Raw genomic sequence first — 26,051 nt, 5'->3', positions numbered from 1 at the left:
AGCCAGCAGTAATCCACATCAGTAATTCCACCTCTTGCTACTACCAAGGACTCTGTGAAATTTTTTTTTGAAAAAAAAAAAATTTTTTTTCTCCTGTAAAACTGTACTTATTAAATGTGCTTAATTTGTTCCCCAATCTTTTATTAATCAAAAGTGTATGTAACTGCCAACCAGAAGCTCTGATCAGCAGGAGAAAACACCACGACCTTATGGAGTTGGGATGACTCCTACAAAGACATAAGCACTTTAATTAGCCAGTGTGGGGATATAGAGAAGAATGTACCATTTTTGTCAAGTTTTAATATATGATGAGATAATTCTAATGCCTCACTTATAGACCACTTATTAAGGTCGATAGAGAGCTTGTCAATGTTTTAGAAGCCTGTCCCGAGTCAAAATCAAATGGACTATGTTCTACTTTCACCAAGGTCTCTGCCTTGTCTGTCTAAATGTGTCAGTATTAGAGGGTTGTTAACTGGCAGACGTTCTGGGGCCCATTCAGATCCCCTACTATACATTAATATGAAGGCAGGACCTAAGGAAACTCATGAGGGGGCCTCAGTGGAATTCTGCACATCTCTTTTTTAATCGTCTTATCTGTGGTGGCCCTAATAACTCACAATTTTTGTGTAGGGAACTTCAGTATCCATCTCTTTTGAGAAGGAAGATAACGCTCATCTCTCAGAATTGTGTTAAAGTTCCCACACCCCATTGATATACACATGAATGATGTAATATTTTATTTTTCAATAAAAGAGGAATATCATTATTGTTAGGACAAGTGATAGGATAAACTAATGGGGGTGGCAAATGTCAGCATTTTGGGGTTGAGTGCTCTGGGCCAGGCCAGGGCTAGGAGAAAGGAATTCATCACCAGATGTGAGAATTGTTGTGGTGGGAAAATTGAGAGGATTCAAGTGAGGAGGCATGAAGAGAATGGAGAGGTAACAAGATAAATGAAATTTCAAATCTATATGATTAGAAAAACAAATGGTGGAACTGTTGACCCAGAGCTGTGGGGTTAGGAGGGCTGGTGACACATGTTGGGGAGAGAGGTGGATGCCCACTAAGGCAGGGAGTAGGAGAGAACAGAGATTTTCCCTCAGAATTTTCTTTAATCCATATTTACTTTGTAGCAGGAAGAGGAAACCATACAAGTATATTGAGGTATGTGGGTTAAAAAAATAGTTTTAGGTTAGACCCGGATGGAAAAGTCAAACAGTTTAAGGAGAGACAGGGATAGCTGTAACAATATTGATAATTATGAGGATATGCTATACATTTTTCTCTGCTTCCTCTTTTCTCCTGGGGGAAAAATGTCCAACAGGCTATATATGAGACTGTGAAGATGCTGCTCTTGAGTGTCATAATATGTTTCCTCTGCTGGGGCCATTTCTAGATGGAGAGCACCTGTGAGGGGATATGAACTGATTTTCTGTTGGGGATAATCAGCTGACTTCTGGGCATGGCAGGCAACCTACAGGCTGATGTCTTGGGTGAGGTGGGTGAAAGACCTTGTGACTGCACTGTTTGCTGTCTATATCAGCCACTGGGGAAAAGATGAAGGTGTCAGAAGCACGTACTCAGAGCTGACTGTCATAGGCAGAGATCCTTAAGATTTTCGGAAGGGGATGGTGATTAAGCATTAAGTGATTAAGCATGAAAGTTTTGGAATTTTTTCCAGGGGGAAAGATGCATGCATATATGCACACACACACACACACACACACACACACAATTTTTGTGGAGTTTGATCATGGATTCCAACTTGAGAACTCATTATGTAGGATATACCTTCTAAAGTTGTGTGGATTCTTATTAGCTTTCAGAGGGCAGAAATGCTTTGTAACGATCTCCATTCAGCTAAAAAAAGTAATTTCCTTTTCCTTTTAAATAGATTTTATTTTTTATTTTATTTTAATTAATGAATTGATTAATTAATTTATTTTTTAGAACAGTTTTAGGTTCACAGCAAAATTGAGCAGAAGGTATACAGATTTCTCATATATCTCCTCCCCAAACATGCATAACCTCCCCTATTATCAACATCCCACCAGAGTGGTACACTTGTTATAGTTGATGAACCTACACTGATACATTATTATTACCCAGAATCCATGGTTTACCTTAGGGTTCACTTTTGCTGTTACACCTTCTGTGGGTTTGGACAAATGTATAATGACATGTATCTACCGTTAAAGCATCACACAGAGTAGTTTCGCTGCCCTAAAAATCTTCTATGCTCTATCTATTCATCCCTTTCTCCCCCCAATCCCTAGCAAAGACTGATTTTTTTTTTTACTATCTCCATAGGTTTTCCTTCTCCAGAATGTTGTATAGTTGGAATCATATAGTATATAGCTTTTTAGAATGACTTCTTTCACTTAGTGATGTGCATTTAAGATTCTTCCATGTCTTTTCATGGTATGATAGCTCATTTCTTTTTAGCATTGAATAATATGCCGTAGTCTGGTTGTATCACAGTTTATTTATCCATTCACCTACTAGAGGACATCGTGGCTGCCAAGTTTTGGTAAATATAAATAAAAGTGCTGCAAACATTTGTGCGTAGGTTTTTGGGTCATACATTTTCAACTCTTTTGGGTAAATACCAAGGAGTATGATATAGTAAGAGTATGTGAGTTTTATAAGACATCCCCAAACTATTTTCCAAAGTGACTCTACCATTTTGAATTTCTACCAGCAATAAATAAGAGTTTCTATTGCTCCACACCCTTCTCAGCATTTGATGTTGTCAACATTTTAGATTTTGTTTTAGATTTTTAATGAGGATGTAGTGGTATCTCATTGCCTTAATTTGCATTTTTCTAATGACATGATATGGAGCATCTTTTCATATAGTTATTTGCCATCTGTATATCTTCTTTGGTGAGGTGTCTGTTAAGGTCTTTGGCCCCATTTAAGAAATTTTAAAAAATGTTTCCCAGTTTTATTGAGATATAATTAACATATAACATTGTGTAAGTTTAAGGTGCACAACTTGATGATTTGATATGTATATGTTGTAAAATCATTACCACAGTAAGATAATGAACATATCTATCACCTCACATGTTACCTTTTTTTTTTTGGTTGTGGTGAAAACTTTTAAGTTTCATCTTATAACTGGAAGTTTGTACCTTTTGACCATTTTTATCCTTTTTCCCCAACCCTTGCATCTGGTAACTACCAGTCTACTCTGTTTCTATGAGTTTGTTCTTTTAGATTCTACATGTAAGTGATATCATACAGTATTTGTCTTTCTCTGACTTATTTCATTTAGCATAATGCTCTCTAGGTTCATCCATGTTATCTCAGGTGAGGAGTTCCTTCTTTTTTGATGGCCGAATAATATTCCATTGTATGTGTGTTTAATCCATTTACTCATTGGTGGACACTTAGGTTGCTTTCATGTCTTGGCTATTGTGAATAATGCTGCAATGAACACATGAGTGAAGATATGTCTTTGAGATAGTAATTTCATTTCCTTTGGATATATTGCTGGATCATGTGGTAGTTCTATTTTTAATTTTTTGAGGAGCCTCCATACTGTTTACCATAGTGGCTCACCATTTTACATTCCCACCAACAGTGCACCAGGGTTTCTTTTACTTCACATCCTCACCAGCACTTATCTCTTGTCTTTTTGATAATAGCCATCTTAACAGGTGTGAGGTACTATCTCATTGTGGTTTTGATTTGCATTTCCTTGATGATTAGTGATGTTGAGCATCTTTTCATGTATGTACCTATTGTTTGGTCCTTTAAAAACTGGGTTGTTTGTGTTCTTGTTGTTGAGTTTTAAGCGTTCCTTGTATATTTTGGGCAACAATCCTTTATCAGATATGTCTTATGCAAATGTTTTCTTCCAGTCTGTGGCTTGTCTTCTCATTATTTTGATAGTGTTTTTAGTAGAGCAGAGGTTTTATTTTAAAAAAACTTTTTTTAAAGGTTTTATTTATTTATTTGAGAGAGAGAGCATGAGAGAGAGAGAGCACAAGCAGAGGGGAGGTGTAGAGGGAGAAGCAGACTCCTTGCTGAGGATGGAGCCCAATATGGGACTCCATCCCAGGACCCTGGGATCATGACCTGAGCTGAAGATAGATGCTTAACTGACTGAGCCACCCAGGTACCCCAGAGCAGAGGTTTAAAAAAAATTTTTTTTAAGAGAAAGAGAGAGAGAGTGAGCATGCACACACAGACACAAGTGGTCGCGGGGAGGGGAGGGGAGCGGGGCAGAGGGAGAGGGAGAGAGAGAATCTTAAGCAGGCTCCACACTCAGCTTGAAGCCCGATGCGGGGCTTGATCTCACAACCCTGAAGATCATGACTTGAGCTGAAATCAAGAGTTGGACACCCAACTGATTGAGCCACCCAGGTGCCCTGAGGTTTTAAATTTTAATGAAATCCAGCTTATCAATTATTTCTTTCATGGGTTGTGCTTTTGGTGTTCAATCAAAAAAGTTATCACCATACCCGAGGTCACTTAGAGATTCTTCTATATTATTTTCTAGGAGTTTTTTAGTTCTGCATTTTACATTTAGGTCTATGATCCATTCTGAGTTGATTTTTGTGAAGGGTATAAGATCTGTGCTTAGATTCTTTTTTTTTTTTCTTTTTTGCATGTGGATGTCTAATTGTTCCAGCACCTTTTGTTGAAAAGACTGTCTTTTCTCCCTTGTATTGCCTTTGCTCCTTCATCAGAGATCAGTTGACTATATTTATGAGGATCTATTTCTGGGCTGTCTTCTGTTCCATTGATCTGTGTGTGTGTGTGTGTGTGTGTGTGTTTGCCAATACTATGCTGCCTTGATTACTATAGCATTATAGTAATTCTTGAAGTCAAGTAGTGTGAGTCCTCTGATTTTATTCTTCAACATTGTGTTGGCTATTCTGGCATTATTGCCTCTCCATATAGAGTCAGTATGCCAATAGTCACAAAATAACTTGCTGGTATTTTGATTGGTATTGTACTGAATCTGTAAATCAAATTGGGAAGAAATGATATTTTGATAGTATTGAGACTTCTTATCCGTGAACATGGAATATCTCTCCATTTATTTAGTTCTTTGGTTTCTTTCATCAGAGTTGTGTAGTTTTTGTCATATAGATCTTATACATATTTTGTTAGATTTGTATCTAAGTATTTCATTCTTGGAGGTGTTAATGCAAATGGCATTGTGTTTTTAATTCCACTTGTTCATTGTTAGTATATAGGAAAGTGATGTACTTTTATAGGTTAACTTTGTATCCTGCAGTCTGGCTATAATTGTTCCAGCTTTTTTGTCAATTCTTTTAGATTTTCTGCATAGACAACTGTGTCATCTGTGAGCAAAGAGAGTAATATTTCTTCTTTTTCAATCAGTATACCTTTTATTTCCTTTTCTTGTCTTACTGCATTAGCTAGGACAATGTTGAAAAGGAGTGGTACAAGAGGACAGAATATCCCTGCCTTTTTCCTGATTTTAGCGTGAAAGTTTCTAGTTTCTAACTGCTAATGACAGTGAGATGTTAGTTATATGATGTTAGCTGTAGATTATTTGTAAGTGTTCTTTATCAAGCTGAGGAAGTTACCCTCTATTTCCCGTTTGCTTGGAATGTTTATCATGAATGGATGTTGGATTTTGTCGGATGCTTTTTCTGCATCTTTTAATAAGATCATCTGATTTTTCTCCTTTAGCTTGTTGATATGAAGGATTACATTAATTGCTTTTTGAATGTTGAAGCAACCATGCATACCTAGGGTAAATCCCACTTGGTTGTGTTGTGCAATTCTTTTTATACATTGTTGGATTAGATTTGCTAATATTTTGTCAAGGATTTTTGCACCTATGTTCATGAAAGATATTGGTCTATAGTTTTCTTTCCTTTTGAAGTCTTTCTCTGGTTTTGGTATTAGAGTAATTGTGAGTCATAGAATGATTTAGGAAAAATTCCCTCTGCTTCTATCTTCAGAAAGAGATTGTGGAGAATTGGTATAATTCCTTTCCTAAATGTTGGGAAGAACTTATCATTGAACCCATATGGGTCTGGTGCTTTCAGTTTTGGAAGGTTATTAATCATTGATTCAATTTCTTTAGTAGGTATTGGCCCATTTAGATTGTCTGTTTTCTTCTTATGTGAGTTTTGGCAAATTGTGTTTTTCAAGGAATTGGTACTTTTCATCCAAGTTATCAAATTTGTAAGCATAGAGTTGTTTGTAGTATTCCTTTATTATTCTCTTAATGCTCATGGGATCTATAGTGATATCCCTTCTTTCACATCTGATATTTTCTCCTTGCTGGATCTGCCATTTTTGATAGAAGGGTATTGATGTCTCCAACTATTTCTCCTTGCAGTTCTATTAGCTTTTAACTCATGTATTTTGACACTATGTTGTTTGGTGCATACACATCAAAGGTTGTCATAGCTTCTTGGTGGGTTGATCCCTTTATCATTATGGAATGTCTCTCTGTCTTAGTATGAGCTGCCATAACAAAATACCATAGACCAGTTGGCTTAAACAACAGACATTTATTTTCTCACAGTTTTAATGCTGGGAGTCTGAGATAAGGGTGCCAGCATGGTCAGTTTCTGGTGGGGCCTCTCTTCCTGATTTGTAGGTTACTGCCATCTCACTGGGTGCTCACTTGCTCACTTCTTTGAGCACACTTGGAGAAAGAGAGAACAAGCTCTCTGGTGCCTCTTCTTAGAAGGATACTAATCCTATCTTATCAGTGACCCACCATTATGACTTCATTGAACCTTATTTCCCTCCTTATAAACCCTATCTCCAAATCTGGTCATATTGGGGAATGGGGATTCAACATATGAATTTGGGGGGACACAATTCAATTCATAGCACTCTCTTTATCCCTGAAAATTTTCTTTGCTCTGAAATCTGCTCTGTCTGAAATTAATATAGTTACTCCAGCTTTCTTTTGATTAGTGTTAGCATGGTGTATCTTTCTCCATTTCTTTACTTTTAATCTACTTTGTATTTATAGTGGATTTTTTTTTATAGATAGCATATGGTTGAGTCTTATTTTTTGATCCACTTTGACTATCTCTGTCTTTTAATTGGTGTGTTTAGACCATTGTTTAAAGTGGTCATTGATATAGTTGGATTAATTTCTACCATATTTGTTACTGTTTTCTATTTGTTGCTCTTGTTCTTTGTTCCTAATTTTGTCTTCCATTCTTTCTCTGCCATCTATGGTTTTAATTGAGCATCTTATATGATTCCGTTTTTTCTCTTTTTCTCTTATTAGCATATTGGTTATACTTTTTAAAAAAAACCTTTTGTAGTGGTTGCCCTAATGTTTGCAATACACATTTACAACTTATCCAAGTCTACTTTCCAATAACATTATACTACTTCACTAGCAGTGCAAGTACCTTATAACAAAATAACAAAATATTCCTAATTTCTCTCTCCTGTCCTTTGTATCATTGCTGTCATTCATTTTATTTAAACATGAGTTATAATCATCAAGTACATTGTTGGCATTATTGTTATTGTTGTTGTTGTTGGATTTTTTTTAAAGGATTTTATTTATTTATTTGTCAGAGAGAGAGAGAGACAGCACAAGCAGGGGGAGCAGCAGGCAGAGGGAGAAGCAGGCAGAGGTAAAAGCAGGCAGAGGTAGAAGCAGGCTCCCTGCTGAGCAAGGAGCCCAATTGGGACTTAATCCCAGGACCCTGGGATCATGACCTGAGCCGAAGGCAGATGCTTAACTGACTGAGACACCCAGGCGTCTCCGTTGTTGTGTTTTAATAGGGCTTGAACTCACAACCGTGAGATCCAGACCTGAGCTGGATCAAGAGTCAGATCCTCAACCGACTAAGCCACCCAGGTGCCCTGATATTATTATTATTTTAAACAAATTGTTATTTGTTAGATCAATTAAGAGTAAGAAAAAGAAGTTTTTATTTTATCTTTATTTATTCCTTCTCTAATGCTCTTCCTTTCTTTATGTAGATCCAAGTACCTTTTATGTACATCCAAGTACCTGACCAAGATCCTAATCATTTTCTTTCCCTCTGGAGAACTTCTTTTAACATTTCTTGCAAGGCAAGATGCTTTTTAGGATCATGTCCCAGATCAACTACTTGTACTCAAATACTTGGCTCAGTGTCTGCTTCTAGGGGAACTCAGCTGAAGACAGTTAATTGAAAAAATCTTGTTGGATAGAAAGGGTTATAAATTGCCTTTAATCCTCTAAGAATGTAGTGAAGTATAAATGACTTTTATGCAGCTCAGTTTTTGTAACTTTTAGTTTTGAAATAGTTTCAAGCTTATGGAAAAGTTGCAAGAGCAGCACAAAAAAATGCCCATATACTTTCACCCACTTCCCCATGTACCCTTCAACCAGGTTATCACTTTTGTCTTATCATTCTTCTGAACCTTTTGGGAGTAAGGAGCAGACATGATACTCCTTCCCCCCTAAGACTTCAGTTTCTAAATCCCTAAGAATGAAAACATTCTTTTGTATGACCATAATGCAATGATCAAAAATCAGAAACTTAACATTGATATAAAACTGTTATTTCCAAACTTTATTAAAATTTTTCCAATTTTCCCAATAATATTTAATAGCTCTCTTTTCCCTTTGATTCAGTATTCCATCCAAGATCACACATTACATTTAGTATCATGTCTGTAGTCTCTTTTAATCCAAGACCATTTCTTAGTCTTTGTCTTTTATGACCTTGACATTTTTGAAGAGTACAGGCCAGTTCTTTTGTAGAATGTCCCTTAATGGATTTTTCTGATGTCTCATGATTAGATTGAGGTTATTCATTTTTTGGCAGAAATACCATCAAAGTGATGATGCGTCCTTCTCACTGCATGGTATCAGGAGGCACCATTACTGGTGATATTAACTTTGAACACTGGTTGAGCTGATGTCTACCAGGTTTATCTGCTATAAAATTACTGTTTCTCTTTTTGTAAATAATAAGTGTTTTATTGAAACATCTTGTGATAGAAAGTAGTGTTAAAAGCAAGATGGAGACATGTCAAAAGGACAGAAGCAAGCTTCAAAGACTTCCCTCTGGCCAAATCTAGGACAATTTGAGCTTTCAAGAGTGATAGTAACAGATTATAACCCATGAATAAAATAATAATCCATGACAATGTCATCATTAAAAATTGATAGAATTGGGTTATAACTCATGGCATAAAATAATAATCCATGAGTCCCTATTTGTTTTTTTTTTTTTTAAAGATTTTTATTTATTTGACAGAGAGAGAGTGGCAGGTAGAGGGAGAGGGAGAAGCAGGCTCCCCATTGAGCAAGAACCCTGATGTGGGACTTGATCCCAGGACTCTGGGATCATGACCTGAGCCGAAGGCAGATGCTCAACTGACTGAGCCACCCAGGTACCCCTCCATATTTGTTTATAAATGAGTAAGTCAACAAAAAAATGGAGGAGAAGGAAAAGTTCTTTCTTAGAGTAGAATTCCAATTGATAAAAGTAGAATAGTGAAGAAAAATGAATATTTATAAACCATTATAGTAATAGTTAATTCAGGCAAGAATCATCAGTGGATACTAAAACTTTCATCATTGGGTTATAATCATATTACATTAATTATATGATATTATTATATTAATCAATATGTAGTGAATGCTGAACAGAAGATTATGTTCTTCCTAGACTTTAAGTAACTAGGATCTAGTAGAGAAGGTTTGTGTACACAAATCATTACAACACAGAGAAGAAATTGATGGTGCAGTACATAAAATGAAGAGGAACATGAAACCACCTAAGAAAGAATAGTAGGTAGAATATACAATATGTCTGACCCACTGTGGTAATATCTTTTGTATTGTCCCCCACATGCATGCCATCCTCCAACATCAGATGTTTTCAGTGAGCAAGAAAACAAGCTGCTAGTCCTTTGGACTGATGAGTGAGGAGGGAGAGAGATGTTTTTTGCAGGCAGCTGCTTCTTTGGTTTCCAAGGGAAACAGTGGTAGAAGCTGCATCAGAAAAGGAGTGGGAAGGCTGTGGTTTAGCACAGATGGGTCATTCTTCTATCAGGTGTCTATACATAGGCAGTTACCTGCACTTCCTCAGTGATGTGGGATTGTGGAGAATATTAAAATGTTGGGATATTGATGAACAATAGATTTTAATTTTTGTTTCTGAATTTCTTGGAAAAATCTTTATTCTTGGAATTTACTTTTCCCATCATCTATCAAAGCCCAAATATATTGCTCTTCCTGGGGCATAGTATGATTTTCTTTTCTACACACTTCACATATGTGAGTTACAGGCAGGGAAGAATGAAATTAGCCATTGCTGTCTGTGCACTCACAGCATGGTTAAAATAGTACAAAAGAAAATAATAAAGTAAACCACTGTTTATTCTGGCTGATGGGGAAAGCATTCAAGATCTCTAGTGAAGTCTCTATTTCGAAGTCATCATTGGAACCTGGTTCAGATACCTGCCGTATGTCCCAAAATAGCTGTGAATCTTCAGCCAGCATCTGGCTGGGGAGCTCAGAAATGGCCTGGCAAGGAGAGGAATCAACCCAGGAATGGTTGGGACAGACTGGATCATGATGGAGTTGGCTTTTACCAGGCAGGCCAGGAGTCTAAATCCCATGGTCCAAAAAGGGCCTATCTCACTTGGACTCTGTCATATCCCTTGTCACTAGTCAAAAGGTCTTTCTTTCGGGCACATGGTCCCTGTAAGGTCTGGAGGTAGGCAGAGAGGGTCATGATCCCAGTTGAGGAAGTGGGGATAAAGGACTGGGCTCCAGTTTCATCAGGGGAGGTGGGGTACACTTTCCCAAAGTAGATCCCAATCTTAGGGATTAGACAAACAATTATTTATTAATTTAATCAAATTATTTACTGAGTGCCTATTATGTACCAGTTATTAGATCCAAATGCTACTACATGGCTGGACCTATGGGTCTATACCAGACTTGTGGCTGTAAAAACCAATTGATAGCACATGTAGTGGTGAGGAAGCAACCAGGAACCAGCACCATTGACATCACCTGAGAATTTCACAGAAATGTAAATTCTACTGAATCAGAAACTCTGGAGGTAAGTTCCAGCAATCCGTATTTTAACAGGCCCTTTGGTGATTCTGATGTATGCTAGAGTTTGAGAACCACTGGACTACCTTGATGATACTTGCTCAGGTCTTAGATGAGACTGAGAATGCTGGTCTTATGGGGCTGGGACTAGGGAAGGCGGGGATTCCAATTTCCCATGGGTTTCTGGTTCCATAACACATTACTTCTGCATCATAAAGCTTCTTAGAACTCTTATAAACATTCCTCACCGATATCTGGTATCTAGGATCTATTTAATTTCTGAGTTCAAGGCAGGACCTGGCAACCGTTTTTTTTTTTTTTTTTTTGGTGGGCAGCAAAGCAAAGTTTATTGAGCGATAGTTTGAGTGATAGTACAAAGCTCCCAAAGAGGGAGGGGACCCGTGAGGCTTGCCCATGGCAACCTTTTTTGAGCCAAACTGGACACCTGGGAAATTAGCATCTGGAGGCAAAATGTCTGGCAGATACATCCTTACCCTGATCACCCAAATTGTCCCTGCTGAGGGAAGAGTAGTCTGTTAGAAGGTAATTCTGGGGATTATGTAACTTCCCTCCCTTTCCTTTGTCTCTTCGTTTTGATTTCTGGAAATTTGTCTTCTTTGTCATGATTAGTGTGCTTCTAGATTTAAAGATTAGGGCAAGATTTTTCAATGCTAGTCCTAAGGGAAGCCCCATGGAATGCTGCACACTCAGTTCCCTTCTTATATGTCACAGAGCATGTGAATATATGGCTTTATGGAATTCTACATTCACTAATTCAACAAGTACTTATTTGGTGCCCACTTTGTACAAGGTCCTATTCTGAGTGTTGGGGATACAGACTGTAAAAAAAAAATATGTTTATCTTGGTTTAACCCAGCAATTCTCAAACTTATTTGAGTATTAAAACCTTTTATTGTGTAGCATATATTCACCTAACAAGGAACTAACGGACATGGGACACTCTTTGAGAATGATAGATGTATCTGTGCAGGGATAGATATGTCTGTACAAGGGACCTGAGTTCCAAGCAGCTGAAGTAAGGAAGAAATATTAGGGACATTTTGAAACACAGAAAATGTTAACCGTAGAGATGTAAATCTGGTTAATGTCACAATCATCGTTGGGTACTCGATGATGGAAAAAAGTCTTTCCATATGCCAACCTGTCTGTAATAATGATAAGTATCCCAGAAATGGTGATTTTAGAAGCTGTTTATATCAGGTATTTTCACTTAAGAGCTCCAAATTATTTTATTTTATTTTATTTATTTATTTTTTTTTTTAAAGATTTTATTTATTTATTTTGACAGAGTGAGAGACACAGCGAGAGAGGGAACACAAGCAGGGGGAGTGGGAGAGGGAGAAGCAGGCTTCCCGCCGAGCAGGGAGCCCGATGTGGGGCTCGATCCCAGGACCCTGGGACCATGACCTGAGCCGAAGGCAGACGCTTAACGACTGAGCCACCCAGGCGCCCAAGAGCTCCAAATTATTTTAGTGCATGTAAGAGCAAAACAAATGTTTGAAAGGTGGACTGCTTAGTTTGATTAGTTATTTGTCTCCAAGTGAAAGGAACCTTGCCCTGAAATGCAACCAGATCAAGCAGTTGCTTATTGAATCAATTCTCCTTAAAGTAGAATTTGGTTAAACCTGCAAACCCTAGTCAAGATGAGTCTAATCTTCCTTCCTTATGGTTGTGCTGGAGACGAGCAGGGTGGCCAGGCCTTCTTTTTCTGTGTAACAAAGCCTAAATGTAGTGGTGGGGAGAGGCCTAAGCCATTGCCTGGCCCTTCTCTACCTGGCCCCCTCTCCAGCCATCTAATGAATTTTTTTTTTTTTCCATTTCTTCCAAATAAACATGTGTCATGCTTTCCTCTTCCTTCTTGGCCTTCATAAACACTGTTTTCTTGGCTTGGAACACTGTTTCTCCCCTCTTTAGTCAGCTACTTCCTATGCATTTTTCAGGTCTCATTCAGACATTTTCCCCCATGACTCTGTGATATTGTGATTTATATGAAGGAATGCGTATTTGGTCTTTGTCCAGTTTCTTGCATAGAGCTCCTAAAATTGTAGAAATTTCCTAAGTGATGACCACCATAAAGATGCCTTTTGTTATGTCAATGAGGTGACTTTTGGAAAGCCCCTGGATCACCAGATGGGGGCTGGTTGCCAGGGGAATCAACTTTGTGATTAGAGGATTGGAACTTTCAGTCTCACCCTCTGACCTCTGGGGAGGGGAGAGGGGCTGGCGATTGAGTCAATCACCAATGGCCAGTCACTTAATCAATCATGCCTATGTGGTGAAGCTTCCATAAAACCCCAAAAGAATGGACCGGAGAATTTCTGGGTTGGTGAACAGGTGGAGATTCAGTAAGAGTGGCATGATCTGAGAGGGTATGGAATCTCTCTGCCCTTTTTCTATACCTTGCTCTATGCATCTCTTCCACTGGGCTGTTTCTGAATTATATCCTTTAATAATAAACCAGTAATCTAGTGAGTAAAAGATTTCTCTGAGTTCTCTAAGCCACTCTAGCAAATTAATCAAAGCTGAGGAGAGGGTTGTTGGAACGCTTATTTATTTATTTATTTATTTATTTATTTATTTATTTATTTAAAAGATTTTATTTATTTATTTGAGAGAGGGAGAGCATGGGTTGGGGGAGGGGAAGAGGGGGAGGGAGGAGCAGACCCCCCTGCTGAGCAGGGAGCCCTTTGCCAGGCTAGATCCCAGGACCCCGGGATCTCAACTGGAGTGGAAGGCAGATGCTTAACAACTGAGCCACCCTGGCGCCCCTGGAACCTTTAATATGTAGCCTGTTAGAAGCACAGGTGACACTTGGACTTGCAACTGGCATCTGAAGTGGGAGGGGCAGTCTTGTACGATTGAGCCCTGTGAAATCTGATGGTATCTCCAGGTAGACGGTATCAGAATTGAGTTGAATTATGGGATGCCTAGCTGGTGTTGGAGAACTGCTTGGGTGTGTGGGGAAACTCTCCCCACTACCTCTACACACTGTGGAATTGGTAGAACCCTTTAGCCACTTTCCCTGCTCACCACCCTCCCCCAATAAGGTGAGGGCTAGGTGCTCCTGCCAAGTGTACATCCTCATAACATCCTCACCTCAGCCATTGACACCCCGTGCTAGGCTGTGAGCTCCATGAAGACAGGAGCCTGGTCTGTTCTGTTCACTGTGACATCTCAGGCCAGCACAATACCCAGCACATATGCACTGCTTAACCAGGACTTGTGGAGTGAAGGAATGGACGTTGTGCTGCTTGTGGAAACAGGGGGATGAAGAGGACAGAGACCAGGCAAGGCTGACAAAGGTGTAGGCAGTGACACTTCTCCTGTGTTAGGACCTCCATAAGGCCATGATTGCACACTGCCTCTCAACATTTTAGCTGCTGGCCTCTATTCTAACACAGGAGGGTGAGAGGTGAGCTTTGGAGGGACCTCAGGCTTGTGCGGGAGCAACAGTTCTGGACTCTGTAGTTTTGCTACCTGAAGGGTAAGGGCCTGCTTTGGGGGACTCAAGAGAGGAGAGCTAAGCCCAGCTTCGTTCCTTGTTTGTCTTTGCCTCTGTCAGCCATAGGTCAATGGGCTCTTAGTCCCAGTCTCAGTATTGCTGCTCATATCTCACACCCTGTTTTTTCAGTGGGACATTTTTAGTGAATTTAAAAAGATTTAATTTTGAATACTTTAGCTAAAAGTATTCACTTGTACTCCTTTAACTTTCTAGTTTTGATTGTACTAGTCTATTGAGTAATTTTTAAATGAGTTTGATTATTTATTGGATGCTATTTTATATTCCTTTTGACTCTGTCCAGCAGGATAGTTTTAGCTAATTTTTGCCCTTATTAGAATACACTTAAATTGTTTGTATTTCTTTTCTTAGCCATTTAAAAAAATGTATCAAAATTCTCTAGCATTTTCCTTTTACGCTTTTCAGTTTTAAAACATGTTTCTGTTTGGTTTGTCCTCTCAGTCCATTTTCTAGCATTTGCTACTAAGTTTGAGACAAGAAGTGGTGATGTCAGGGGAGGAGGCCACAACAGTGACTGGCTTAATGAGGGATTGTTGGCTCTTCTCCCTGTGCTGACAATTCCATACGGACACATTCTCCCTTTGCTATCCCCTTCCCCACCCATACTCAGATGAGGTCCTTCTTGCTATTGTTGAAGGAGAACCTGATAGTTGCCAAGGTCAAGAAAAAGAGTTACTCAAATTAAATGCCACTTTCACTCAGTCAGATAATTTGGGAAATTTACAGGACCAGTTACATGAGCCTGAAGTTTATTAAGACTGGCCTCAAATACTACTCAGGAGAATTGCTGAGCAATGCCATCATCTTGCTCCAGAATAAGCCAGAGCCTTCTCTGAACCACAAACCAGTCTCTGAGCATCTCACAGACTTTGTGGAGAAGAAAAGCTTCACTGGGGCTGAGAGAGTGAGGGTCTGCCACTCAGCCCCCTGAGAGCGTCCTGAGGGAATACCTGGGTGGCCTGGAAAGTCCTGTTTAGCATCATTGGATGGAAGCATAATAGGACAATAGCCAGGCTGGCAAATTATATTCTGTTGACCTACTTACAGGGTTAACCTAAGTACACTGATTTACCTTCTTTCTAGTTAGGAATTCAGAAGCTTGGCTGTCAAGTGCTTCTAGAACCACCAATTCTTGTTGCATGTGTATATGGTCACTGACTCATGGAGGGAGGCAGGGAGTAGGAGTTAGGTCAATCATGGAGGGAGGAGAAAATATTCTGGAATGGTTTATTTCTTTCTTCTCCTTGTTATGTAAGATGTGGTTTCCCCGAAGAAACAATATGCTAAATAAAAGTTAGGGTCCCAACCCACAGAAGCCTATTTTAACCCGCATTTTTGCTGACTATATTCTATTTAATTTAGTTCAAATCAAGAAGGTAGATATTTTTTTCCTGTGAGAAAGAGGAAGAAGGAAGGCCGTGAGAGTGACCAAGTGGTGCAATTTAGTTTTCACAGAGAAGGGCAAAGTGTGTGTGGGAGGGTGTGCAGTGGTGGGATGAATAAAACGTGGCCCCTGCCCTCAAAGAGCTCACACTGCGGTTAGAGAGACAGACACACCCTCAGCTAATGTGTGTGATGATAATGGTGGAGGTGTTGTCAGGCCAGAGAATAGTAGAAGTATTATTAGTTCTGAGGGGGAAAATCTAGAAGATTGATGTGGCAGCTGCCCCCTGAAGGATATTAGGGCCTTAACCAGCAGAGGGGTGAAGACAGGGTGGACATGTGAGGCAGAGAAAATGATGGGGCGAAGACTCAGGGTAGTGAGCTGCAGGGCACAATCAGGGCACAGCCAAGAAGCTGCTGCAGAGGATGGGAGGTAGGGGGAAGAGCACAGGGGCAGGCGGGCCTTTATGAGTTGGTCTGATGGTCTAACCGCTCACAGAGAAGGTATGTCCATACTTTTCATGTTGAATTACAGGCAGTTGATGTTCAAAAGCCTATTTTTTCTAAACAAATGTGGTCTGGCCTCAGACTGAGGGATTGTCTCATATATAATCATTTATTACCATAAAGAGAAAGAAAGTGATGAATTGCAAAGATACTTGTTATATTTAACTTTCTTGGGATAGATTTGTCAAAGAGAAGTTTTAATAGTTTTATGCCCTGTTTTGTAACTGGCGCATTCTGTATCACTGTACCTTGTTATGGATAAAACATGTAAAGCCTTGTGCTGTCATTGAGGATACCAGGTCTGTAGACTGTAACATGCAATCAGGAGGAGGAATAAAGGGAAAGACAAAGAAAGGATCTCTAAGAAGGGTCAGGCCCAGAAATAATTTGCAAAAGATTGTGGAGATCTGATATCAATGTCTATCTATTTGTATCTGGACAGCGTCATGTATAAACTTCTTTCTTTGGGGTGTTCGTGGAGTGAGGAGCCTGTGGTAGGTGGTGAGAAATCAAGGACATGACTCAGTGGTGTTTACATGATTTCATGTTACCTGGACAAGAGGCTGAATGGAATTCAGTTCTTTATTGAGATATCTGGTTAAGCCAAGCATTTGTCCATAATTCCATCTTCAGTTCATTTTTCCGTTGAGGAAGAAACAGAAAACTCATGGGTAGAGTCTGTTGAATTCCTGAAATTCCAGTTCATTTGTAAGTCACTAATAGGTAATAATATATATACATATTAAATATATTATAAAATAAATGATGAGATACTTTAAGAAAGTGCTTTTGAAATATTGAAAAGTAATTTTTGTCTACATCTATTTTTCATTTTGCTTGTTCAACATTATGCTCTTGAAGACTGACACCACTGTAAACTGATTTTGAGATATACACTAGTGGTATCTTAACTGGGGAAATGTTCCATCTTACTCTTAAAAATATAGGCCCCATCTCATCTTATTCTTAAAAATACTGGCTCTGGTCCCAAAGGGGGGACCTTTTTGTAGAAGCATTATTTTGTCTCTTACCCTATGTCTTGCCCATGAATCAAGAGAAAACCAATAATGTCAAGTGTTTGATCCATTTACACATCTCTGCCCCCTTACTCTCATCTATAAGGAGACAGCTTTTTGATTGTAAATATTCACCTCTTTAAGCAAATGACAAATAATGTAGCTATGTTACCAACAATAGAAAAAAAACATACAAAACCATCCATAAAACATGTTATCTGGCTAGCAATAAAGAATGACATGATAAAAAAAAAAATGGCATGTTAAATTACGGTACTTCTCAAAAATGGCATATTACACAATTGTTAAATGGTAATCGGGAACACTGCATAGAAACATGAAAACATACTTAGCATATAAATAAAAGGAGAAGAAAACCACACAATTATAATATTTAAGGTGTATGTGGGGGAGTCCTTGAGGATGATATGCTAAAATGGAAATACAGTAGTTCTGTTAGGATAGTGGGGCTGTGGATTTTCAAACAATTTTCTTTAATGTTATAAATTAATAATAACAGTGAATTTACCAAGTAAATGATGCTATAGGTGCAGAGTGGAGATATTAATAAATAAACAGAGGTTGGATATTACAAAAGGGAAAAGCATTTAAAAGAATGAGTCTTCTTTCCCTACCTGTGCCAGCTCAGTGGGTATTAAGACCTAGAGTACTGAAAACATTTCCAAAGGACCTGATGAGTAGAGTATTGAAAACATTTCCAAAGGACCTGATTGGAAGAGAGTCTGAACTTAACTATATCTGGATTTTGTTTGCCATGATTGTAATAGAAACTAAATCTTGAAACAGTTGTCTAAATATGTTCTAGCTTGGGTATCTTGGCTGAATTTACACTTTAAAATCAAGAAGCAGGGCGCCTGGGTGGCTTAGTTGGTTAAGCGACTGCCTTCGGCTCAGGTCATGATCCCGGAGTCCTGGGATCGAGTCCCACATCAGGCTCCCTGCTGAGCGGGGGGTCTGCTTCTCCCTCTGACCCTCTTCCCTCTTGTGCTCTCTGTCTCTCATTCTCTGTCTCTCAAATAAATAAATAAAATCTTTTAAAAAAATCAAGAAGCAGTTTGGAAAAAGAACTCATGAGCATAATAGATAGGAATATTGAACAAGAAAAAGTCAATAGAAATAATTTCAAAAATAAAATGCCTATTTAAAATCAAGTTGAAATGACTATTTGGATTAATAGCAAGTAAAAAAATAACTAGTGCCTACTTTGATTTATGTCTGTCTGAAAGCTCTTACTGGATACAGGGAATAGTCTTCCTGTCTATTACATTAATATTAACAATTTGCTAAAACTGTTGACTAGAATGAGCTGCTGTTTTCCTCTAACAAGCTCAGACACTTTTCTCACCTTGTTTTCCTTCTCTTCCACCTCTGTTCAACAGAATGGCTGCTTTCCCCTGAATACTACTTAATGAGTGTTGATTTGGGGCACTAGGCTACCTTGCTTTATATTAGGAGGGTGTTACCTAATGTAAGATGTTAAAAAAAATTCACACACACAATCACGTATTTTATTCTTTCTGGTCAGAGTTAAGCCACCCAGTCAACATTTGCAAACCATTATTTTAGCACTGCAGAAAATTCCCTCAAGAGCATATTTAGATACCTTAAGTATCTTAAGTAGGTGGATGGAAGAAGACTGAAGTAAGTTTCTTCTGAAATAGAACTTGAAAATGTGATAAAATATCTTAGATTTCTAAACTAGTAATTAACTTTGGATTTGGACATTGGAGTGTGTGTGTGTATGTGTGTATATAATATCAAGGGGTTTGAGCTGATTCCAAGAAATCAAAAAGTAACTTTTCCACACCTTAAACCATACCTAACACTACAAGCATCTCTTTTCAGACCCTGTATAGGATTTGCTGAGTCTTTGTGAATATCTCTCTCTGCTGTCTTGCTATCTCTTCATCTCTGAAGAGGTCCACAAATGGCAAGCAGATTAGAAGGGTTTTTTTTGTTGTTGTTCAAATTAGAAGCTTTTATTCCTAAAAGAGTTATCCAATAATTTTTACCTTCATTGAAACATGATTTTCATCTTTTAAATGCCCTAGAATTATTAAGAGGTATTGTGATTCTAGGAAACTATTTTCCCTCCATGCCAAATCCAAAGTAAATTACATTTATTGCATTTATTGGATTATTTGGGGGCTATACCGATATCAAAAAAATTTTATCCTTAATTAACATCTTCATTTTATTCCCAGAAATGTATTTGTTGAATAAATAATATTTGGCAATAAAACAAATCTGCTTTCACATATCTACAAAATTCTTTTGAGTAGTAGTAAGAATTCAATCCATGTCATATAATTTTTATCATGAATTGCATTAACTTTGGCATGCATTTTGCTGTATCTCATTCCCTGGCATTATATAAAGTGTCGTTGACATGATGCCATAGAATATTCAAACTGGGAATGAACGATAGACATACTCTAGTGTAAGTCGGTCCCACTCCTCCCTGATTTCTGAAGAGTGAGAACTGAGGTACAAGAAGATAAAATTTGCTTAGGATCACACATCTCATTTTCTGACATTTAAGCCCTACTAAAAAAAAATCATACTCTTTTGATGTTGAACTTGGTTTGGAAATTGTGATTTTTAAGGGCATGGTTCTTAAGACTGAATGATTGCTGCACTTAAAGACTTGCAGAACTGGACCTGAAATATACAAAAGGGGTATGGCTAGAATTTTTGTCCTCAATTCCCTTTGGGAGAAAGTGGCTGAAACTATTTGATCATTGAAAATAAATCATCATTCTTTAAAGGATGCAAAATATTTTGATCTGCAAGATGAAATATACCATGATTTCTCTATATAATTCAATATTTCTCTTCAACAGGGACTAAATGGTATTTTGGCTGATTGCCCTCTTGTCTATTACAATTAAGCAAGTGAAATAGGAAATACATTTTAGGATCCCATTGTGCCTTTTTCCCTCAGCAGCAAAAGATTAAGTATGAAATAAAATAGACCCTGTCATGCAATGCTCACTGATTAGGTGAACTTAATAAAAACTGAGCTTTAGTTAAATCTAGTAGATTAACTCGTTTCATTGGCATTTATAGTCTTTGGGAATGTTGAATAAATGTACAAATAATGACACTTCCAGAAGTTTAGCCATTACATTTTATGTAAATTCTGCATAAAGTTCAAGACTAATGTACTGACTTCATAGTTTTCAGATTTTAAAAGGCATATAGGAATAGTTATTACCAGAACTCCCAGAAATGTTAAAGATACTTGTATACATATATAAAACCAATTTTGACTTGATGAACACAAATTCTAATCTATGAAAATATTACATCAAGTCATTTTGTACCTGATGAGGAAATTATACATGAATGATAGTAAATATTAAAAAACACTTAAGATAAAGACCCAGTAAATCAATTTAAACGAAGAGTTTAAGAAGGAACATAGCCATCTAAAAATGTTAGTTTTTTACCTAGCTGGTCACACTTACTTTACTTTATTTGAAATCTCTGATCTTGTCAGAGGATAATATAAAACTCAATTACATAATTCAACTGCCTTTAACTCCCCTTTCTCCAAAAACCATCCTACCTATGGAGGGAGTAGCTTTTCTATCTTGACTTTTTTTTCTTTCAGCAAATCATAAGTGTGAAAAGCTTTCACCAGATAAAAATCATTTCATACAATGAAGCACTAAATTGTTTTGTCTTTCAATTTATTCAGACTGAAAGCAGGTCAGTTTCCCTATGGCAAGCCCATGTATCATTTCATGCCTGATATCTGCAGCCCACTCTAGGTTTATCTTGATTTTAGCAGGTGCTGAGTAGCACTTTCTGGGTTATTTTAGAAAACATCCAACATGGTTTAATTGTTAAAAAGCAATTGGAACTGCTTCTTCTCCTACCCACTGCCTCTTCCAGTGTCCTTAACCCTCATCACCCTTCCCTAAAATGTGTCCCCAACATGCCTATTTACATGGCTTTCAGGCACCCGAAGCTTGCACACCCATCACATACCAAGTCAATTTCTAACAGTTTGAAGGCTGTTGGAGCAGGGCAGTTTCCTTCCCCTAGAAGCTGAATGTAGTCACGTTTCTATCAACACAGCGACTCTTGTATGCAAAGCTTAGACTATTGTCTCGTGATCCCACCTGCCTTGGCTCTGATTGATGTAACAACAGTATCTGTCATAGGGACTGTTCTGCTTGTAGGAGCAAACGATGATACTGTCCTGGGGCACAAAGAAGATGCTGTCCTCAGGCTCCGGGCAATCAGATCTGTCCCAGGCTGAGCACTTGGCATCCAAGCCACTGTAGGCAAGGGAACTGCCTGAGGGACAGTAACCATCCAGGTATCTGGATGCCTCCTCCTGATGCCCGCTCTGGACCAGGCTCTGGCGTTCTCCTTCCGTGGGTGTGGGGGTGGTGATGGAACTGGCCACAGGCACCTCTGTCTGCCCCTGGCAGGGGGGCTTCCCCCTGAGGCCCGCCTTCTTAGCCAGCTCATCTGAGCTTCCCTTGCCTGACTCCAGATCTGAAGGGGTCCTCAGCAGTTCCACCACATCCTTGTCCTTGGGTTTCCGGAAGCAGGGCAACTTGCGGACCCACAGCAGCTCATTTTCAGGCCACTTGGTGCATCCCTCGGTTTTCCTGGCCAGGGCAATGGCTGCGATGCCTGGTAGGCAGATGGCTGGCCCGATGGCCAGGAGGGGGATGTTTCCCAGCGTCTCTCCTTTCATCCCAGAGACGGTGAACATGAAGCCAAAGACCAGAAAGACACTGACCAGGGCCACCACCAGCCCAGTCCTCGGGTTTATGTCATCAGGCCGCATCTTTCACTCCATCCAGATTGGGGGCTGCTTGCTGGCTAGGGAGCAGCAGTTCTCTCTTCTGTCAGAAGCAAAACCACAGTGGGTTAAAAAAAAAGAAAGAAAGAAAAAAGAAAACCGAAGTCAGTTTCCCACCCACCAACTCTCTAGCTCTCTTACTCGTCTCTCTCCACTTGTCTGTCAATCACGGTCTCTGGGTCTCTGTTTCTTCCTCTGTTTTTCTCTCTCTCTCTCTTACTGCCTCTGTCTCTTTCATATAAACATCCACCGACTGGGGTCACTGAGGTACCTGAGGTTTCCTGCCGTCTCCCAGGAGCAGGGAAAGAAGCCAGTCTGAGTCTCCTTAGAAACCTCCACAACAGCTGTCCCCTCGGCTCTTTCCCTTGTTTCTGGAAGGAAAGCCTCGCTTTCCCCACTGACTCTGCATCCAGGAGGTGGGACGTGGGAGCGCCTCTTTCTCAACAGCGCCCGTCGGTCTCCAGAGCTCTGGGAGTGGAGTGGAGGCACAGCCCAGCGCTGGGCTCTGGTGCTGGAGGGAGGAAGGACTTAAGTCTGGGAAAGAGGGAAAGCAGCGTGCGAGCCTGGCCTCGTTACATCACTTTCAGAGCAAGCTCAGAAACAAAGACGGACGCGCGGGGGCGCGAGGGGTTCAGACCCCGGGGAGAGCCACCCGGGCAGAAGAGGTTGCCCAGGGTCAAGTCGGGGTGCTGGGAGCAGCTGGGGATCGTTCCGCCGCTGCCTAGGAGGGCTGAGCAGTACGGCAGCAACTGCCTCCGTGCCTGGGGAGGGTCTGGGGGTGCGAGTCTGCGGCTGGCGGGAGAGCGGAACTCGGGACGATTTGCCCAACGGGATAGCCTGGACTCCGAGTTCAGGTCCGAGGGCCAGAGGGTGCTAGCTGGACATGGCCCTCGGGGACCTGGACCTTTCTCCAGTTACAAATCTGGGTGATCCGACCCGACTGATAGCAGAGCTCCCAGGGGGTTCTCTGACCGCGGGTTTCTCAACCGCGAGACTCTCGGGGCTCAGAGGGCTGCACTGCTCCAGGGTCCCGCTGCTGGCCGACTGCTCTGGGTCCGGGCGCTGGGCGGCAGCGGTGTGTGCAAAACCGCTCCGGCGGCAGAGTAGGCTGCGCTGCCAGAGCCCACAGGACCGGCTCCTAGGCTGAGATAGTGGTGAGGAGTGGGTGTCAGGTCTTGCTTGAGACTTTGGGGAGTCACCAGAGTCCTTCCCCCCTGGTCTTCCAGCTCCGGACTCTGGAGGGGGTGGCCTTGGAGACGGGATCCTACTCCAACACTGTGGTGGCGCCAGCCAGGCCGGCTAGGTCAAAGGAGAAGGGCTCTCTGACCCGGATCCCCATCCTTGCACTTCGCGCCGGACCCCCACCTAGGAGGAGGAGAAGGCAGAGCCTTGAATGGGAGAGTCAGGCCCACCAGCTCACCATACAGCTCTAGCTTTGGGCGATTCTCTCTTCCCTTGCAGAAGCTGGTGTGAAGAACCTGTTTTCTTCCCACCGCAGTGGGGGATAGATTCCTTTGGCCCGAGGGGCAAGACTGTTTTTCTTCAACAAGGCTGTCCATTTAAGGTAGATGAGGAATAGTGAGGAACAGGAAGGAGAGGAGTGTACATTCTTTCATGTCAAGGCACTGCAGTGGAAAGGACTTTGAAAGAGCTTTCACATCCAGACCTTGCCCTGCTTAAACAAGCTATGTGTTCTTGGGCAAGTGACCTAACCTTTCTGAGAGTCAGTTGACCCATCTGCAAAATGAGAATGGTACTATCAAATGTGTGGGAAAGCATTATGAGAACTAAATAAATATAAAGCACAATGCTTGGTAAGTGGTCCTTGTTCACGAAGTGGTTGTGAACCACTATATATTTGCATAGTATGTCATAATCAACATAAGGCATGAGCCAAATCATAGAGAGCCTAACTGTGGGGCTAAGCACCTTCGATTTTATCCACTAGGCAATGAGAGCCATGGAAATATTTTCAGCAGGGATCAACACAAAAGCATTCCATTTTGTTGACTTGGTGACAGAAGATTAGAGGACAGGTTGCAGGGGGTAAGAGTGGAAGCAGGAAGACCTTCTAGGAGGACAGTTCAGTCAGCTGGGCAAGGCATGATATGGGCCTGAACAATGCAGAGACTAGGGGTGGTTAGAAGAAAGTGAATTTGAAGGATATTTAAGGGTAGAGTCAAGGATCTTGGATCAAAGGCAGTAAGAGGGTAGGAATCAAGGTTGACTCCCACATTTCTCACTCATTCAACTGAGTAGATCAGGAATCAGACTCCTGATTTTCCATATCATCTATTGTGTGTGTGTGTGTGTGTATGTGTGTGTGTGTGTCCTTTGTACTCATGCTCATTAGATAGCTGCTATATTTCTGGACATAGAATCATTATCTTGGGAGAAAGAAAGGGGAAAAGGCAAAGGGTAAAAGTGAGATGCCAGCAGTTTGACCATTTATATCAGGATATCAAACTTTATATCAAACTTTATATCAGGAAAATAATTGTTTTCTTGACATTCTCACCAAGTAGATATACATCTGGTTATATCTAGTTGGCCAGAGGGATGTCATATGGGCAACCTCTAGATGCAAAGGAGCCTGGGAAATCATGGTTTAATTTTTGACCAGGGTTATTGCCACTCTGAAAAACAATCAGGATTTTGTTAGCAAGGAAAACGAGGAGAATGAATGGGGGGGGGGCAGCTAGCAGTGCGTGGGCCACAGTTACAGAGCACGTCTCCCTTCTTGAAACCTTCTCTTGCCCTGCCTTTACCAACACCATTCTATCCCAGTTTCCCTCCTATTCTCTGGCCACTCTTGTAAACTATTTTGTAAACTCTTCTTTATTTTATTTATTTTTATTTTTAATAAAACCCTTAGATGTCAGTATTCTGCTGGTTATACTCCTGTTGCTCCCTTTTCCTGATTTCTTTTCCTGCTTTATAATAGTTTTAAACACCGAGTGGGAGGATGCTGACTCCTAAATTTCTCTCTTTAACTTTGTCTTTTTTCTTCAGTTTCAGATTTGTAATATCTAATTTTCTGCTTGATAGCTGTCTGTATGGCACACAGACACCTCAAACTCAACATGACCCCAACTGAGCTCATTGGATTTCCTTCAAACTTGCTCTTTCTCATTTGACCCCAACTGAGAAGTTTGTAATTGTCCTCCATTCCTTTCTTTCCCTAACAACCTGCATCCAGTAAGTCACCCAAGTCATCATAGTCTTACCTCCTAAATCCCTGATCTTCTCCTCTTCTACCTGTGACCTGAGGCAAATCAATTTTACCTCCCTGGGTTTTATTTTCTTGTGAAACAAGGACTTTGGATGAGGAGCTCGCTGAGGTCCATTTCAGCTCTATCATTCCATGGTTCTCTGACAGTCGCTTCTGCAGGGTAGACTGATGTCATTGTCGTGTAGGTGCTGTGACAAAAGTGCTGGAAACCAGGTTGGATTTTAAAGAAGCACCATTGCTGAACAAAGACCTCTGCTCACTTGTAGGAGCATCTAATTCCATTCTGACTTTTAAGCCATGCAGTTTATCTACTTAAGCATTAGATAAGACCCATGCATAAAACCACAGGAAACTTCAATTACTGTTTAATTATAAGCCTGATTCTCAAAGCAGTTCCTTCTTAGAGGTAATTTCAGATGGTCTTTGAACAGCAGGTATACTTGCCCAAGCCCAGTAGCAAAAGTGGGTGGGTGGGTGGGGGGAGACAT

At 40.2% G+C, this 26,051-nt stretch overlaps 1 protein-coding gene and 1 long non-coding RNA gene across 3 annotated transcripts in view; one reads left to right on the top strand and one right to left on the bottom strand.

Annotated features, from left to right (window-relative positions):
• Positions 1-26,051, top strand: part of LOC118518301 (uncharacterized) — a 193,112-nt gene that overhangs the window by 34,324 nt on the left and 132,737 nt on the right. The window lies entirely within an intron of this gene.
• TMEM215 (transmembrane protein 215) lies at positions 21,479-22,834 on the bottom strand. Of its 2 annotated transcripts, none has more exons than XM_078061364.1 (2): positions 22,473-22,834; positions 21,479-22,374 (listed from the first exon to the last, which is right to left on the bottom strand). In XM_078061364.1, exon 2 carries the CDS (start codon positions 22,314-22,316, stop codon positions 21,612-21,614), a length of 705 nt encoding a protein of 234 aa, XP_077917490.1. In that variant the 5' UTR covers positions 22,317-22,374; positions 22,473-22,834; the 3' UTR covers positions 21,479-21,611. The 2 variants fall into 2 exon arrangements, with proteins under 2 accessions (XP_077917490.1, XP_035920934.1); XM_036065041.2 differs by having other exon boundaries at positions 21,482-22,374; positions 22,603-22,834.

The sequence above is a fragment of the Halichoerus grypus genome, chromosome 14 (genome assembly GCF_964656455.1).
Source record: "Halichoerus grypus chromosome 14, mHalGry1.hap1.1, whole genome shotgun sequence".
Taxonomy (NCBI): domain Eukaryota; kingdom Metazoa; phylum Chordata; class Mammalia; order Carnivora; family Phocidae; genus Halichoerus; species Halichoerus grypus.
The sequence above is the reverse complement of the archived record's forward strand: the minus strand, read 5'-3'. Positions and strand labels throughout refer to the sequence as shown.

Bases quoted from the DNA above. Each gene is read 5' to 3' on its own strand.
- TMEM215 (XM_078061364.1), bottom strand. From the start codon at position 22,316: ATGCGGCCTGATGACATAAACCCGAGGACTGGGCTGGTGGTGGCCCTG.